Consider the following 16,880-nt stretch of genomic DNA (forward strand, 5'->3'; position numbering starts at 1 on the left):
AGAGTGACAAACAGAAAACTCCAATGAAGGAAAGAATCACACGCAAGACAGTGATGAAAAACTCATGTCGATTCTAAAGGTCGAATCAGAATCCAGTAACGTGCTCGTAACATAGCATATTGGAAAGGGAAAAAACGTAACAAAGTAAAAAAAAAAAAACACAAAACAACAAACTGATTTAAATAACTAATTTCAATATAGAAAGAAAAAAAACAAAAGAGAATATAAAAATTCTAACATTCATTAATTCATTCATCATTGAAACATGTCAAATTAATAGAGTCCTTTTTGTTCGTGGGGTATAATTTGCACCAAAACCTGGGCCACCCCACCCACCCATTCTTAACTGAAAAGGAAATTAGACGAGAAAGTGCTTTATATAAAATGTACAAGAGACGTATAGAAAAAGGAAAAAAATAGTTAAAAAAGTAGCATATGAAATATTGTAACAAAAAAAAATATAAATTAAAATATTAAAGTGAGAAATTAATAACTTAATAGAGATTAAAAAACAAAATTGGATAGGATAGGATGCCAACTTGAACTACGCGAAAGGACAAAAAAAGTGGTGACCAGCTTCAAACCCCACATTCGCCAAACAAAAAGCACAAAGATTCCACAATTCCCGTGTTCTCCTTTCTTTTTCACTTCTCTTCCACTGTTGTTAAAAAAATAGTACTCCTACTTCACTATATTTGTTACTTCTACAGAGATTACTTAAATTAGTAATTATAAATCAAATATTTATCAAAATAAATTATTATTATTGGTAAGGTATTACTTAAAATTACCTTTTTGTTTCTTTTTTCTTTCTTTACAACACTACACAATTCATTTCCCACACTACACTCTGAACCTATCTATAACTATCTATTATTCTTTACATATATACCAAATTCTTTTCGCAAATTGCAATAATCTTTTACCATAAAACAAAATTTCATTTCTTTTTTTTCTTCTTTCTTTCTTTCATGGTTTTTATTGTTATTGCATTTCCTAATTTAGCTTTGGATTAGGGCTACACAACCATGTCGCCGGCGCCGGAATATTCCTTTGCCGTTGAGTATGATGGACCTCCATTAGGTTACGATCTTCCCCGAGCAGTTCCAATTACCGTCGACGACATTCCGGTGGCAGCTGTTGTTTCTCAGGTTCCTCTCTCTGAAACTCTCTCTTTACCGGTTGTGCAGCCTCTATTACCACCGCACCACCATACTGTGAAAGAGCTTAGACCATTAAGCTCCGAATCTAGGGTTTCGAAAGAGCTTGAATTAGCGTTAGAGAGAACAGTTTCTCCTACTTCTGTTATTGCCTTCGATCGCCGAGCTTCTCAGAGTAATGTTTGTGAGCTTTCCGGTGAGTTAAGCAGCTCCGGGCCGTTTGATTTCTCGAACGGCAATGGAGTCTCCGGCGAGTTTTCAGATGTTGGTGATTCTTCGAGGTTGCTTGAAGAATCAAGCTCGAGTGAGTTACCGAGTGGAGTTAGTAGGAGCACTAGAACTAGAAGCTCTAGTACTTTGGAGTTTAGTGCGTTGAGGGTTTCGAATGATGATGAGAAAGGGAGTTTTGATTTTAACGAGTTAAACCAGCAAGGTTGGGGTTCAGCTGAGTCAGTGTTGAGTTTAGAGTATCCATCAACTCGGGTTTCTTCTTTGAAAGCGGAGGATTGTGATGCTAAACGTCTTCCTGCTGTTACTTTCAATGTGGACTCTGATGACGATGATGATGCTTTGCATGATGAATTTGATGTTGAGGAAACTGTGACTAGACCTGTTAAAAGGGAGCCTCTAACAAAGGGAAAGAAAGGGTCTTGTTATAGATGTTTTAAGGGGAGTAGGTTCACTGATAAGGAGGTTTGTTTGGTTTGTGATGCAAAGTATTGTAGTAATTGTGTGCTTAGAGCAATGGGGTCTATGCCTGAAGGTAGAAAATGTGTTACTTGCATTGGATTTTCTATAGACGAATCCAATAGAGCGAATTTAGGGAAATGCTCTAGGATGCTTAGGCGATTGCTTAGTCAGTTGGAGGTTAGACAGATAATGAAAGCTGAGAAGTTTTGTGAAGTAAATCAGCTTCCACCCGAATACATTTGTGTGAATGGGAAGCCACTTTCATATGAAGAACTCGTTACCTTGCAGAACTGTCCAAATCCTCCAAAGAAGCTTAAGCCAGGAAACTATTGGTATGATAAAGTGTCTGGATTTTGGGGGAAGGTATATATTTATTAGTATATGTATGATTTCTCTCCGTACATTTGTGATTTGAGCGCTGTTTGGTTTTTTATGTTTAATTATGGATGCTGGTTTTGGTTTGTGATTTCACAGGAAGGACAGAAGCCTTCCAGTATAATTAGTGCTCATCTGAATGTTGGAAGTCCCATTCAGCCAGATGCTAGCAATGGAAACACACAGGTTTTCGTAAATGGTCGAGAAATAACAAAAGTGGAGCTTCGGATGTTGCAGGTTGAAAATTGAATATAGACACAAATAATTTTGAAACACTCTTTCTTAATAACTATATATTTTGTTTGTTTTAAAACAAAATTGTTGAAGGAATCATGTTTTGGTTGTGCAGTTGGCAGGAGTTCAGTGTGCAGGCAACCCACATTTTTGGGTCAATGAGGATGGTTCCTATCAAGAAGAGGGACAGAAGAATACACGAGGGTATATTTGGGGAAAGGTAACTTTTTCTATGAAATGTATTTGTCTCTTATTTTCTTCTAGCCCAATGTTATTTGCTACATACTATTTTATTTCACTTGCTAGGCTGGAACCAAGCTTGTATGTGCATTCCTGTCCCTGCCAGTTCCCTCTAAATCTTCAAATTCTCTTGGAGAACAACACTCCAATATGGCCAGCAGATCAATTCCTGACTACCTCGAGCATGGAATTGTTCAGAAGCTTCTCTTGGTTGGTTGCAGTGGCTCTGGAACCAGCACTATTTTTAAGCAGGTGATTTTTCAATTGAGCAATTAAGCCTGAGAGTCAAGTTATGTGTCATAATTTCTTTTGGATATTTTTCAAAATATAGTATGTAATGTAAACATGAGTTATCAAATTTGTTCTTAATTTAGAAAACTTAAACCTTTGTAAAAAAAAAACTAGAAAACTTTAATATGAGAAACCTAAGCCTAGATAGTCATAATATATTGCAGACACAGCAGTAGCATCTATTTTACAAAAGGTTATGTATATGTTAATAATTTTCCCCTCTAGTCGAATATATAAGAAGTAAATTAAAGTACAAAGACCAAGGAACCACCTTTAGGGTAGTTAATGCTACCTTCAAGGAAATTCAATAATTATTTAATTAATACGCTGAAAAATAGCAAGGAGAAAAAGACTAATTTTCTTTTATAAATAAAACCGGAGGGAGTATGGTACTCTTCTTTCTCTAGCTGAAATGAAGGTGGTTAAACCACTATGATACTCTCTTTTCTGTCATCTAGTATTTCCTTGTTCGGAGAAAAGCAAATCTGGTGTAAAGGACAAGTGGACAGCTAACATCATAGTTTGGCGTAGTATCTGATTATACATGTGTACTTTGACGAATTCATAGTATTGCAAATAATTGGCGTATTCATAGTATTGCAAATATTTGTGGCAGGCCAAGATTCTCTATAAAAGCATTCCCTTTTCAGAAGATGAGCATGAAAATATATTATTGACCATTCAGACCAATGTTTATACTTACCTTGGCATACTCCTTGAGGGCCGCGAGCGTTTTGAGGATGAAATATTGGCAGATTTAAAGGAAAGACAAACTTCCGTGCTTGATACAACAGGTAAAATTGTGTTGTCTCTTTCTGAAATTTTCTTAATATTATTCTTGTTGTTTTTGACTCAATACCAAGCTATTTTCCTTTTAAAACACCATTTATTCACCATCTAGTTGTCAAATGCCAGTCCAAACAGTTTCTGGTATGTTTACACGTTTATAGCATGCTAGCATGTATATTTAAGGCATCGCCGAGTTGCTGTAGTTCATAGTTCTGTATTGACGTCTATCTCTTCATAGTTGGCACAATATAAGCAGCTCATTCATAATGCTTAGGGTTCAATAGAATTGCAATTTATCTTATTTCTGACCAGTGTCTCCTGTGGGCTGTGTTAAAATATCTCATATTTCTATGGGAAATTCTCTTATCAAAATGGAAATTACCGATATGAAATACTAGTATGTATTATTTTGGACAGCATGATTCATATTTCATATAGTCTCTTGTGAAATGTATTGGTATGTTGAAAATCTGAGATGCTTTTCAGATCATTTTATTTGTCCTGTGCATTAACTCAGGTTGCATAATCTCTATGTTTATCTCTGATTGTTATAGATTTATTAATCTATGTGTCATGTTTAAAGTTTCTTTTGTAATTAGATATCTTTATCTTCATTAGATCTTGAAATATTATAAATATTGTACTTCCAAACACTTTAGGTACTGCATGATAGTGTAAAATAGTAGGATCTCCCCATATTTTATTGAATAAGGGATAGACACTTCTCTATGAGTCAAGTAGGATTCAAATTTTATGTGTCCATTTACTTCAAGAGATTGTCGGTTATGATTATGATTTAATACAGGAACCAGTCCTAACCCTGACAAGACAATATATTCCATTGGTCCAAGGCTGAAAGCATTCTCTGATTGGTTGCTAAAAACTATGGCATCGGGCAAACTGGACGCTATCTTTCCTGCCGCTACTCGTGAATATGCACCATTGATCGAGGAATTGTGGAATGATGCTGCCATTAAGGCCACATACGAAAGAAAAAGTGAATTGGAAATGCTTCCTAGTGTTGCCAGTTATTTCTTAGAGCGGGTAAGACACTCTTTGATTTCTATTGATTCATATATGTTCTTTCATCAAGTTTTTTTTGATAAGTTCTTTCATCAAATTAATTGTAATAGCAGGGTTAGTATCTTTGACATCTTGTGTTGTTAATAGACGATGTATCTAACAAGACAAATTTTGTTTAGGCTGTCAAAATATTAAGGACAGATTATGAGCCCTCGGATTTAGATATCCTGTATGCTGAAGGAGTTACTTCATCAAATGGGTTGGCTTGTGTGGAGTTTTCATTTCCCCAATCAGCTCCCGAGGAAACTGTGGACACTACTGATCAATATGATTCTTTGGCTAGGTAGGTGTAAATATCCCGTGCTTATTTCAACCACAAATTTATTTATGCCTGTTGTTATATCTCATAATGGGTTGTGGTCCTGATTAACCCAATTGCTGTTATAATTGTTTTTCTACTTGGAAAATAACACTGGTAAAACTGCCAATAGGATGGGTATGTAAATGCAAGTGTACATCAGGATTATGGTAGAATTGTAGCAAGGAGCTTATGAAATTGATGAAAAATATTTTTCTACCACTATTCAAATGCTTTTGTTGAGCCCTGGTTGTATCTGTCCTCCCTATAATATATTTAAGAAAAACAATGGATCTTTTTTCGAGTTACATGAATATTTAAGAAAAACAATGGATCTTTTTTTGAGTTACATGGATATGGATGTGTTGTCCCAAATGTAGTTTTTCTAATTTAATATTTTAACTCAATTTTTATATTCACCGGATAGAAGGGCAGTTATTATACTGGAATGGCTATCCAAGTATTTTTAGAATCAGGTTCAGTGTGTAAAAGCTAAACTATATTTCTCATAAGAAAGATGCATTTCTCAAAAGCATGTCTAAATAATGTCTGAAGTATCCAATAATGTTGCTGATTTTCATACAATTTGACCTGGAAGCAAATTTAGGTATTTCGTACCACACTGGCCCGTGTTCGGATATTGTCTGAAGTATCCAATAACTTGTTTCTTATAACTATTTGGAGTTTAAAAAGATATTGTTTCAATTGCTATTGAATATTTCTGATGATTTATTACTTTTTGGTTGGTTAGCAGGTATCAACTAATTAGAGTGCATTCAAGGGGGCTAGGAGAAAATTGCAAGTGGCTAGAGATGTTTGAGGATGTTGAAATGGTCATCTTCTGTGTTTCCTTGAGTGACTATGATCAGTTTTCTGTTGATGGAAATGGTTATCTCACTAACAAGATGATATTGAGCATGAAGTTTTTTGAAACCATTGTCACACATCCAACTTTTGAGCAAATGGAATTCCTGTTGATATTGAACAAATTTGATCTTTTTGAGGAGAAAGTCGAACAAGTTCCTTTGACCAAGTGTGATTGGTTCTCTGATTTTCATCCAATAACTAGCCGTAATCGCACCAACAGCAATAGTAACAGCATTAATAGTAACCCCTCCCTTGGTCAGCTTGCTTCCCATTACATAGCGGTTAAGTTTAAAAGGCTTTATTCATCGGTTACGGGACGAAAGTTGTATGTTTCTGTGGTGAAAGGGTTGGAACCAGATAGTGTTGATGCATCCCTTAAATATGCCAAGGAAATTTTGAAGTGGAGTGAAGAGAAGCAAAACTTTAACTCAAGTGAGTACTCAATGTATAGCACTGAGGCGAGTTCATTATCTCATTGATTGCTAGTTCAGGCATGAGTTAGGAGTCATACTTGTGTATGACTTGAATTCTGTCCTTGTACATATATTGCTAACTAGGAGTAACAGATAATGTAACTTCTACAAGCTATCAACTTGTAAGATGCACTAGGCACGGGTAGGTAAGATTTCATGTGGTTAGGGAATGCTGGTGAGTCAGCCAGCACATGCCACAGTTCACGCTGTAATGTTCAAATTCATATTTTTTTACATGGTAAAGTTATATCTTGATGTTTGAATTTGTATATCAGTGTTGGCCGGTCCTTATGCTTTGGTTGCAAACCGACATTTGTATGTAGTACATATCATTTGATGTTTCAGGTTTAATCATACTTTGGTTTTATCTTGTTTGAGGATGGCATAAAATACATGAAAAATTTTCACCCACTCATTTTTGGTGAGAGTGTAGACATGCAAGATAGATTGTAAGATCGATGAATGCGAGGAAAAAGCAGAGAATTAACACAATACTGAAGATTGTACCAGATATGAACTATTATTAATACATCATGATTCATAGCTATTACCTCCATTAAATGTCTTGCAGCAACCTCAAAAGTGTTGCCTTATTTAGAGAAAAACAAGCCTAATATAATGAGTTGTGATTCTCTCCATTTAATGGATATTTTCATTTAGAATCTAGTCTTCATAAAGGTTGGCATCTAGATGCGGTGTTAGAACAACTTCAAGTGGGGTTGCTTTTAAATTTGTGAGTCCAGGGCTTTCTGTCATGTCTACAGCTTGATTTGAGGGAGAAGCAACATTGAATGAGTGTAGCAGTCTAGCCAAAGTCAAATGCACCACTCTCAAAGCCAATGAGGCTCCTGGGCATGCTCTCCTTCCAGAACCAAAAGGTACAAGCTCATGGTTCTGACTTCTGATGTCAACATCTTTGTGGCCTGTCAAAAACCTCTCAGGCTTGAAATCATGAGGATCAGTCCAAACACGACCGTCTCGATGGATCTTCCAAGCATTCACCATCAACTGTGTACCAGCAGGAATGTGGTAGCCACATGAAAAAGTGCAGTCATTCATTGCTGCGTGCAAGGTGATAATTGGACTAGGTGGGTAGAGTCGCAATGTTTCCTTGACAATGGCTTGGAGGTATAATAAGTCCTTTATGTCAGATTCTTCCACCTTCCTGTCCTTCCCAATATGAGTGTTCAACTCATCCTGTGCCTTTTTAAGTTCCATTTGATGATTGAGCAGTAGGGATAGTGCCCATGTTAGAGTCACCATAGTGGTGTCACTTCCTGCTAAAATCAGATTCTGCCAATACATACTCAAAAGTTAATTGCCAAATTGAAAAGCTAATATATGACAAAAGAAGCATGTTGTACTGAATCAGAATATGACAAAAAAACATATTTTATTTAGAAGTTGAGAGGGTAACATGTTTTAATACAATAAAATCCTAAGTTAATGTGAATATTAGGATTAACGGTGACTTTTAATTGAATCTAACCTGTTTGGTTTGGCGTTTCTGCTTCTAATAATATGAACAGGTTTGGCGTTTCTGCTTCTAATAATATTTAAATCAACAATGACTTTTAAGTGAATTAGAGAATGCTTCTATGATTTTAATAAAAATTACTCAAAACTACACTTGAGTTTCAATAAATAGGCTATGACTTCAATAAAAGCTACACTTGAGTTTCAACAAATAGACTGTTTGGTTTGGCGTTGCAGCAAGGCTAATAATATTTGGATCAACGGTGACTTTTAATTGAATCACGAAGTGCTTATACGACTTTGACAAAAGGTACAAAGTTACACTTGAGTTTCAACAAATAGACTATTTGGTTTGGTATTTCAACACATCTAATAATATTTGGATCGAGTGACTTTTAATTGAATCACAAAATTACACTTGAACGTCTAATAATATTTGAATCAACATTGACTTTTAATTGAATCACGAAGTGCTTGTGCTTCTACGACTTCGACAAAAGCTACAAAGTTACACTTGAATGTCTAATAATATTTGAATCAACAGTGACTTTTAATTGAATCACGAAGTGCTTCTACGACTATGACAAAAGCTACATAGTTACACTTAAGGTAGCTTCTGTGTAAATGTGGAAACCTTTTGCAATTCTATAAAATTCAACGCTAAATCAAACATAGCAAAAATTTCGATGACTTTTAACTTAATCACGGTGTAGACTTCAACAAATACTACACAAAATTATACTTGAATTCTAACAAAATTAATGTCTTTTAATTGAATCATCAGTGTAGTGACTTTTATCTTAATCACGGTGTAGACTTCAACAAATGTAACACAAAATTATACTTGAGTTCTAATAAAATTAGTGTCTTTTAATTGAATCAACGGTGTAGTGTACCACCACGACTTGAACAAAAGTTACACAAAGTCACACTTGAGTTTCAACAAAATCACGGTATTACGCAAAGCTATATTTGAGTTTCAACAAAATCGCGGTGTCACCATGACTTCAACAAAAACTACACAAAGTTACACTTGAGTTTTATCAAAATCATACTCGAGTTTCAACAAAATCTCAGTGTCACCGTGACTTCAACTAAAGCTACACTTGTCTTTAATCAAAATCATATTTGAGTTTCAACAAAATCTCTTCAACAAAAACTACACTTGAGTTTAATCAAAATCACAATGTCACCGTTATTTAATCAAACCCACATCCAATCTAATTCATGGTGTCACTTTTGATTTACTCAAACTCACATCCAATCCAAACATAAAATATGCATTTTATGGTTAATGTTGAATGTGATGATTTGAATTGCATGAAAGGAATTACTCTTACCCCTTTGTTATTTATAATCAAGTACTAAATCCTTGATTATTGGGATAAAACCAACAAACATAATCATAAAGATATTTACTCAACAAACTATAAGCTAAATCTAATACATACCTTAACTAAAGTTTACTAAATTTTAAGATTATTGCAAATGTAGTCTTTAAAAGAGAAGATAGCTGAAAACATACCAAGCAAGTAGCCTTGATGACTGTATCTGAATCATAACCACAAATCTCAGAATCCTTCAAAACATTCAACATAACATCCATGAAATCATGTTCTTCCTTTCCAACATCACCCAAACCTCTTTTCCTTTTATGTTCCTCCAACCACCCTTCAGCCAAACTATCCAATTTCTTCGCAGTTCTCTTCATAGCCTTCTCATAACCATTAACATCTAACCAACCCAGAAATGGAATTGCATCAGACATCACAAACACACCAAACAAACACACCCAATCTCTCATAGCTTCCTTATACTTCCTACCTTCACCTTCACCACCTCCATAATATGGCTTCCCTCCCATCATTTTCAAAGCAATATTATGCGTCAAATCGCCAAACCACTCCTTCATATCAACCAACATCCCTCCTCTCGGACAACCCTTTACTGTCCATAACCTATAAAGCTCTCTCACTGCAGCATCTATCTCAGATACTCTCGTGTTCTTCAACAGTTCGAGTCGGTTATTCGAAAGAAGCTCTACTGTAGCTAACTTCCTCATCTCGCGCCAATAAGGACCATAAGGAGTGAAACCAAACATGGCATAGTTGTATCCCATTAACTTGGAGGCTGCAACAAAGGGTCTAGTGGAGAATGTTTTGTCATGAAGAGTGAAACATTCTTTCGCCATTTCACTGCTACTTAGTACAAGAACATTGTATGAACCAAGTTTGATTGTGAAAATTGGTCCATGTTTGTCAGCCATCATTCCAAGTGTTTTGTGTGTAAGTTTCTTAGCTCCAAAGAGGTGCAAATGACCTAAAATAGGCCATGCACCTTCAGCTTGAGGTGCAGTGCAGTTCTTTGTATGTGTTTTCTTTATGTGATAAATTAAGGCTCCAATTAACAGGGTGAGAATAGTTGAAATGAGAGTGTTGAAGATGAAATCATCCATGGCCATTGCGATTTGTTTCTTACAATAGAGGGTTTTATAATGAATAAGGAATTGAAATGTGTCAAAGTTGCACTGTAGGGTTAGTAAAATTTCAGAAATGTAGTTTTAAGAAATGAGTGGATGTAAAAACAGCTTTCTAAATTTAAACGTGTTGCACAATTACACCATAAAAACAAAACTCACCCTTTATTTCATAAAACATTGCATTAATATATATATTTTTTAATATGTTAATGGTATACATCACAATTAATTTGTTTGATAAAACTTCACAAAATGTTCATTTTTATATATTTTATTAATATATCAAATAATTTTATATATATATATATATATATATATATATATATATATATATATATATATATATATATATATATATATATATATATATATATATATATATATATATATATATATATATATATATATATATATATATATATATATATATATATATATATATATATATCAAATAATTAATTTGTTTGATAAAACTTCATAAATGTTAAATTTTTATATATTTTTTTAATATATCAAATAATTTTAAATATACATATTTATTAATATATCAAATAATTTTATATGTGTGTCTTATCTCTTAATAGTAATATTATTTTGTATCTATAATATCATGTTTTTAATCGAGTCTTTTTTTTTTTATAGTTTTTTTATATTATTTTAAGTCTTTTTTAATCTTTAGTTGATTGATTTTTTTTTACATTTAATATATATTTTTTACAAACATAATATCTATGTCTTTTCCTTATATTTTTAAATTATCTAAATTTATTTTTTATCATCTTTTTTATTATAAATGTGTTTGATTTATGAAAAAAGAGAGATACTATTTTCATACTCTTTATTTGATTCAAAAATTTATCATAGGACTTAATCGGGAATGGACATCTATATAAATTTCCGTCCTCATAAGTTATAGAGATTAATTGTCAGGATAAAAACTTTTACACCGTCGATCCATCACCATCACCCGTTTGTATTACTTTATAGATTTTTAAAATAAAAGTCAAACTTTTTTTAATATTCAACGTCTATAATTAAGTGATTGTGTAAAACCCTTTTACACTGATAGTGTATTTCAATTAATCTATAAATTATATAACAATTATTTATCTAAAACACAAATTAAAAAAAATTAAAATACTTTTCTTTAATGTATTTTTACTCTCTCTTTGACACAAGCGCAGATATAAACACACACTAATTGTAATAAAAAAGTGTTTTAAAATGAAAAGTAATGTTACTTGTATCCTTGGATCGAAAACCCACAAATAAAAAATTCTTATTAAAAAAAGCAATACCATAAATGGATGATACATTCAATTCTATTCTTAATTACTTTTCATCTTTCTCAACATTTGTCAATATATACTATTGTATAATTTTTTTTTCTCTTTTATTTATTCTTTTCAAGTGTTAATTGAGTCCCTCACTGTAAGATTAAGAGAATATTAGTTAATATTTCTCTAATATCAATAAAATATGATAAAAAATATTATTCAATACATTGATCATCAAATACACTAAAATATAAAAAAATTGTAAAAATATTATCCAATACATTGATCATCAAACATACTAAAATATAAAAAAGAATAAATGTACTGTCTGTGCAATCAAATACTTCTTATTTTACAAATCAAACACTTATTATAGTTGTTACTTCAACTATTTTTAATAATTTGATTTCTAATCTTATCTCATATATATTTTTAATATAATTTAAGCAAAATACACTATAGTTATTGATTAATAATATAAAATTAACCATTAATACATCAACTCTTTTCTTATTATTGTTATACAGATTGCGAAATTGCGAAAAAAAAGTTTGAAATCATCTGCTCTCTTTTTCAATATCTCTTTATTTTTATTATTTTCAATTAATACATTATTAAAAGTACTAAGAAATATAATAAAATAAAAATTGAAGATATATATATATATATATATATATATATATATATATATATATATATATATATATATATATATATATATATATATATATATATATATATATATATATATATATAAAATAAAGAGATCGATATCCAACTTAATAGATTATATGTAGATAATGATTTGGTCTACAAACTCACTCTCAACTTAAGTATTGCCACAAAATCCTTATCCTTTACTATGTATGTTTACCACTTATCTTTACTATTTATATAAAGTCTTGATTGTAATTCTAACCTTTTGTTTAGAATAAATAAAACGTTTCTCTCGTGTAACAGAAAAATGGAAACTATAAACGAAGGGGAAAAAGTGAGGAATATGGACAGGTCTGTTTAAGAGAATTTGAAAATCATTTATTAAGTTTTAATTATAGTTATAAAATTATCTAAGTTAAACACAGTTTTCATCATTTATTTTTAGCTGACTCAATAAATTAGTGTTAATCGATGAACAAAAATTCCCAACAAATCACTCTCTATTGAGTGATTTATAAAAATTGAGCTCGTGTCAAAATTACACATAACTTCGGAACGATTAATTCCACTTTTAGTTAAAGCATATATATATATATATATATATATATATATATATATATATATATATATATATATATATATATATATATATATATATATATCAAAGATTGATAATCATATTTTTTCCCATGATATTACTAGACTTATTCGCATTAATGTCATTAGCCACTTGTTGAGAATAAACATTAATATCAATTGCTATAAATCTCAATCTTGTCACAAGTCTTAAGCCTTTATAAACTCCGCTATACAAACACCAATTTTCTTCGCATATCCTCCTAGTCAATGTTTTAAAAATTGGACCGGTCATCAAACCGATGAGGACAATAGGCAACTTCTTCATTGGTTGAACCATCGAGTCACAGGTCAAACCGCATGGCTAAACCAAATTAAATCGGCTAATTCGATTAAATAAATCGGTTTCTATAATAAAACTATATAGTTATTAAACCGATCGAACTAGATGACCCAGTCTCTAAAACAAATCACAAGACCTACAAATTTTTAAAATTTTAAAATATCATAATTTTATAAGTTCATTCTTTAAATTCAAATTCTAAACATACTCATCACACACAACAAAATACAAATTAAAATAAATTTTGAACAAAATTTAATTGGAACATAAACTGAATAACAAAATAATTGATTGTGTCTAATAAATTTAATTCAAATTAGGGAAATTTCTTCCAAAAAAGTTTTGAACAAAGTTTATTTATATTTAAATTTAAATTTTAAAAAAATATATAAAAAAGCAGCGTCGTTTTTTCTTAGAAAAATAAGCATTCAATCCGTCTGTTTGTCAAAACCGCTGGTCAGGTTGGTGACCCCCCTATTTTGTCTCTAGCTCCATCAGCTTAACCCATCTCATAGGAGGTTTAATTTTTGAAGATGTATCAAGTGTAACCGGTTACACCATTTCTGATAACCGATTACACATTTGAAAATTTCAATTTTTGAGTATTGCTTCAAGTGTAACTGGTTACACCATTTCTAATAACCGCTTACCTCTGAAGCAGTGACAGTGGTTCACTCATTTTGTTATCTAAACGAATTTTTGAATGCTATTATCAACCATAACATCTTTTCATGCATACACACACTTTAAGAGATGTGTTAAGGCACTATATATACATTGCATTTCAGAATTTGAAACTCGTTACTCTCTCATTTTCAAAGCAAGCGCCTCATGACTTAATATTTTGTTTGAAACTTACTGCATACATTTTCATTCATCTCTAAAAGTTTCAACATTATAATCATTGAGCACTTGTATTACATATTGTAAATTGTTTACTTGATAGAGAAGACAAATTCTATGAATTGATATACATTATTATACAACTTCAAACACTTGTAGAAATTCAGATTGTTGTGATTTCCTTGTTGTCCAGGATTTTTGGAAGCAAGAGAGTGAATAAGGGAGGACTGTTCTCTTGTTTCACTTTGTAAAGATCATAAGGGAATTGTCCTTAAGGATTGCGTTGCTTATGTTAGAAGATTATAGGATAGGTCTTGGTGGAAGACTTGTACATAGATCTTACATAGTGGAAAATCTCTCACAAAGAGAGAGGGGACTGGAGTACTCTCGGAGTGTGAGGGAAACCAGGATATATCGTTGTGCCATTTACTTTATGCATTTGTTTTTCAACATATTTACTTTCATATTATTTCTGAAAAATAACAAAATCAATGCTAACACTTCAAATTGAGAAAAGTCCAATAAGTCTAATTCACCCCTGTCATACCCCAAAATTTGCCCGCTAATATTACAAGGCATTTTTCAAGGCACTCCAACTTATTGTTCAAGACATTGACCTTAAAGGAGCAAAGACCCAGCTCACAAATGGCCCAATCCAGAAAAAGACTCAAACTGGCATGCTCGCTAGGCGAGCAACTCCTTCGCCTAGCGAACCCTTCGCTATGCCACTCGCCTAGCGAAGCTTGCGAATGCCAGAAAATTCTGGGCTTCATTCTGAGCCCATTAGGTCACAACAAACCATTATAAATACCAACATTTCAGTCAGACAGAAGGGGACGAACCGGAACCCTAACAATCAAACCTTGGAGGCTAACCAAGAGAATTCAGAGCAACCCTAAAGGAAACCCTGAAGGAAACTCATCTGCACAAAGTTTACCTCCGCCCAACTCAATCCGATACCAAAAGTGACCTGTCAATTCAACGTTGCAATTCAATTGCGAACAGGTTTGCGCATCACTACTGTTTTATGCTTCCAATCTGTAATCTCTAAATACATAATGCATCATGATTGAATTTCTGGATATGTAATTAGAGTTTGCATGTGAGTTTAAATGTGCCTGAATATCCTGAATGTTTGACCATGTTATTTCTGTAATTGAACGCCATAGGGCGTGCAGCATGCTGAGATCGTACTGTTCTGAAATTCAAAACCCGCAGCCGCTCGCTAGCACATCGCTAAGCGAGCATGTAGCGAGTATTCGCTAAGCCTTCGCTAGGCGAGGCAGAGGCGAACGTGACAGTCGCTAATATTTTGGCTGTTCTGTTCTATGCTTATCTGATCTGTTCTATTTTAATCATGCGTTATTTTGCCTGACATTCCTACTGCTGTGTTTCTTTTGCGGTGTAATCCTCGATTGCACCCCCATTTGGTATTCTGACCTGTTTGCTGAATATTGTAAGGACTCACATACTCCCGAAGAGGGTAGCTTGCTAGGTATCCCACTTTATTTGTGGGATACCCTTGTGGAGATTCGTCCTAATTACTTAATTGATTTTAATGTGGAGATTCATCCTAATTACTTAATTGATTATAACGTGGACCTAATTACCTAATTGATTACAACTAACTAATTGATTATAAAATATTGCCTTTGAATATGTGATCTTGAACCTCTCTTTGTTACCTCACGATATTACGGTATTATGGTCATGTCCCGCGAATATGGGGATACACTTAGCAAAGACCCTTCGGTTAAATCATCATGTCCCTATAAAATAAATCATAGTCCCTCGGATGTTGCCTGCGAATATTGCCCCTCGATGACCCTTCGTTGTAGCCTACGGTTAAATGATGATCGTCCCTTCGAATGCTAAGGTATCCTTACAAATGTTGCCTTTAATGGCCAATCGATGACCCTACGATGACCCTTTTGCATCCAAAGGATAAAACTACTTACTTCTCAATAGTAAGGACAGTTTTACCCCCATAAGGATAGGAAATACTTACAAAGACCTCGGGTAGGTATAACCCTTAATTGTTTACTCACAAATTGAAATACTTTTCACACCTCACACCTTTTCAAAATATCTTTTAGAAGGTCACCACTTGGTATACATTCGTACTAGAATCATTACCGAGTTATATTTTTTCTAAACAACTTTCAAAACTAAACGAGATAACCACTTTGTATACATTCGTACAAGAATCATTACAAAGTTAAACTCTCTTTTCAAAACATTTTTTAAGCAATTCACAAACACTTTTTTTCAGACAAATATAAGTGATCAAGCAATTAAGAGCCCATGGATAACCATGGATACAAAGGGTGCTAACACCTTCCCTTTGTATAATGTACCTCCCGAACCCAAAATCTAATTAAGGTCTTTCCTGTTCTTTTCCACCTTTCCTTATTGGATGAAAGAAAAGTCGGTGGCGACTCTTGCTATCCGCGACATTTGCTTTCCAAAGCAAAACACACAAAGTCAGTTCACCGTATGACAGAACTGGCGACTCTGCTGGGGAGTATTAAAGAGAGGTTACCTTAAAAACAAGATCACTTATTTAAATTGTCTGATTTACTTTTGAGGGGTTGCTTGGGTATTTTACGCTTGAGTGAAAGATCCTACACCCGGATCTAGTGTACCTTAGGTAAGTAGCAAAAGATCATCACGACTATCCGGCGTATACTGGAATGGTCAAAATGATGGCTACGGTTAATGTGACACTT

The 16,880-nt window shown here is 33.1% G+C and overlaps 2 protein-coding genes across 3 annotated transcripts; one reads left to right on the forward strand and one right to left on the reverse strand.

Annotated features, from left to right (window-relative positions):
• Nucleotides 1–817: 817 nt before the first annotated feature.
• On the forward strand, nucleotides 818–6,769 carry LOC127120328 (extra-large guanine nucleotide-binding protein 1). 2 transcript variants are annotated; one of them, XM_051050739.1, is made up of 8 exons: nucleotides 818–2,213; nucleotides 2,325–2,462; nucleotides 2,575–2,679; nucleotides 2,766–2,951; nucleotides 3,607–3,784; nucleotides 4,585–4,823; nucleotides 4,982–5,145; nucleotides 5,912–6,769. In XM_051050739.1, exons 1-8 carry the CDS (start codon nucleotides 1,029–1,031, stop codon nucleotides 6,504–6,506), a joined length of 2,790 nt encoding a protein of 929 aa, XP_050906696.1. In that variant the 5' UTR covers nucleotides 818–1,028; the 3' UTR covers nucleotides 6,507–6,769. The 2 variants fall into 2 exon arrangements, with proteins under 2 accessions (XP_050906696.1, XP_050906697.1); XM_051050740.1 differs by having other exon boundaries at nucleotides 819–2,213; nucleotides 5,915–6,769.
• Nucleotides 6,770–6,983: 214 nt separating this feature from the next.
• On the reverse strand, nucleotides 6,984–10,505 carry LOC127120329 (cytochrome P450 CYP82D47). Its single transcript, XM_051050741.1, has 2 exons — nucleotides 9,502–10,505; nucleotides 6,984–7,793 (listed from the first exon to the last, which is right to left on the reverse strand). The coding sequence occupies exons 1-2, from the start codon at nucleotides 10,435–10,437 to the stop codon at nucleotides 7,164–7,166; spliced, it is 1,566 nt and encodes a 521-aa protein (XP_050906698.1). The 5' UTR covers nucleotides 10,438–10,505; the 3' UTR covers nucleotides 6,984–7,163.
• Nucleotides 10,506–16,880: the final 6,375 nt, after the last annotated feature.

The sequence above is a fragment of the Lathyrus oleraceus genome, chromosome 2 (genome assembly GCF_024323335.1).
Source record: "Lathyrus oleraceus cultivar Zhongwan6 chromosome 2, CAAS_Psat_ZW6_1.0, whole genome shotgun sequence".
NCBI classification, from domain to species: domain Eukaryota; kingdom Viridiplantae; phylum Streptophyta; class Magnoliopsida; order Fabales; family Fabaceae; genus Lathyrus; species Lathyrus oleraceus.

What these genes read in the sequence shown, in the direction of transcription:
- LOC127120328 (XM_051050739.1), top strand. Translation starts at nt 1,029, where the DNA reads ATGTCGCCGGCGCCGGAATATTCCTTTGCCGTTGAGTATGATGGACCT. An exon ending in TGGAGCTTCGGATGTTGCAG is followed by an intron (nt 2,463 to 2,574) that starts GTTGAAAATTGA and finishes TTGGTTGTGCAG; the next exon opens with TTGGCAGGAGTTCAGTGTGC. An exon ending in CCAGTTATTTCTTAGAGCGG is followed by an intron (nt 4,824 to 4,981) that starts GTAAGACACTCT and finishes AATTTTGTTTAG; the next exon opens with GCTGTCAAAATATTAAGGAC.
- LOC127120329 (XM_051050741.1), bottom strand. Translation starts at nt 10,437, where the DNA reads ATGGCCATGGATGATTTCATCTTCAACACTCTCATTTCAACTATTCTC. An exon ending in TCATCAAGGCTACTTGCTTG is followed by an intron (nt 7,794 to 9,501) that starts GTATGTTTTCAG and finishes ATGTATTGGCAG; the next exon opens with AATCTGATTTTAGCAGGAAG.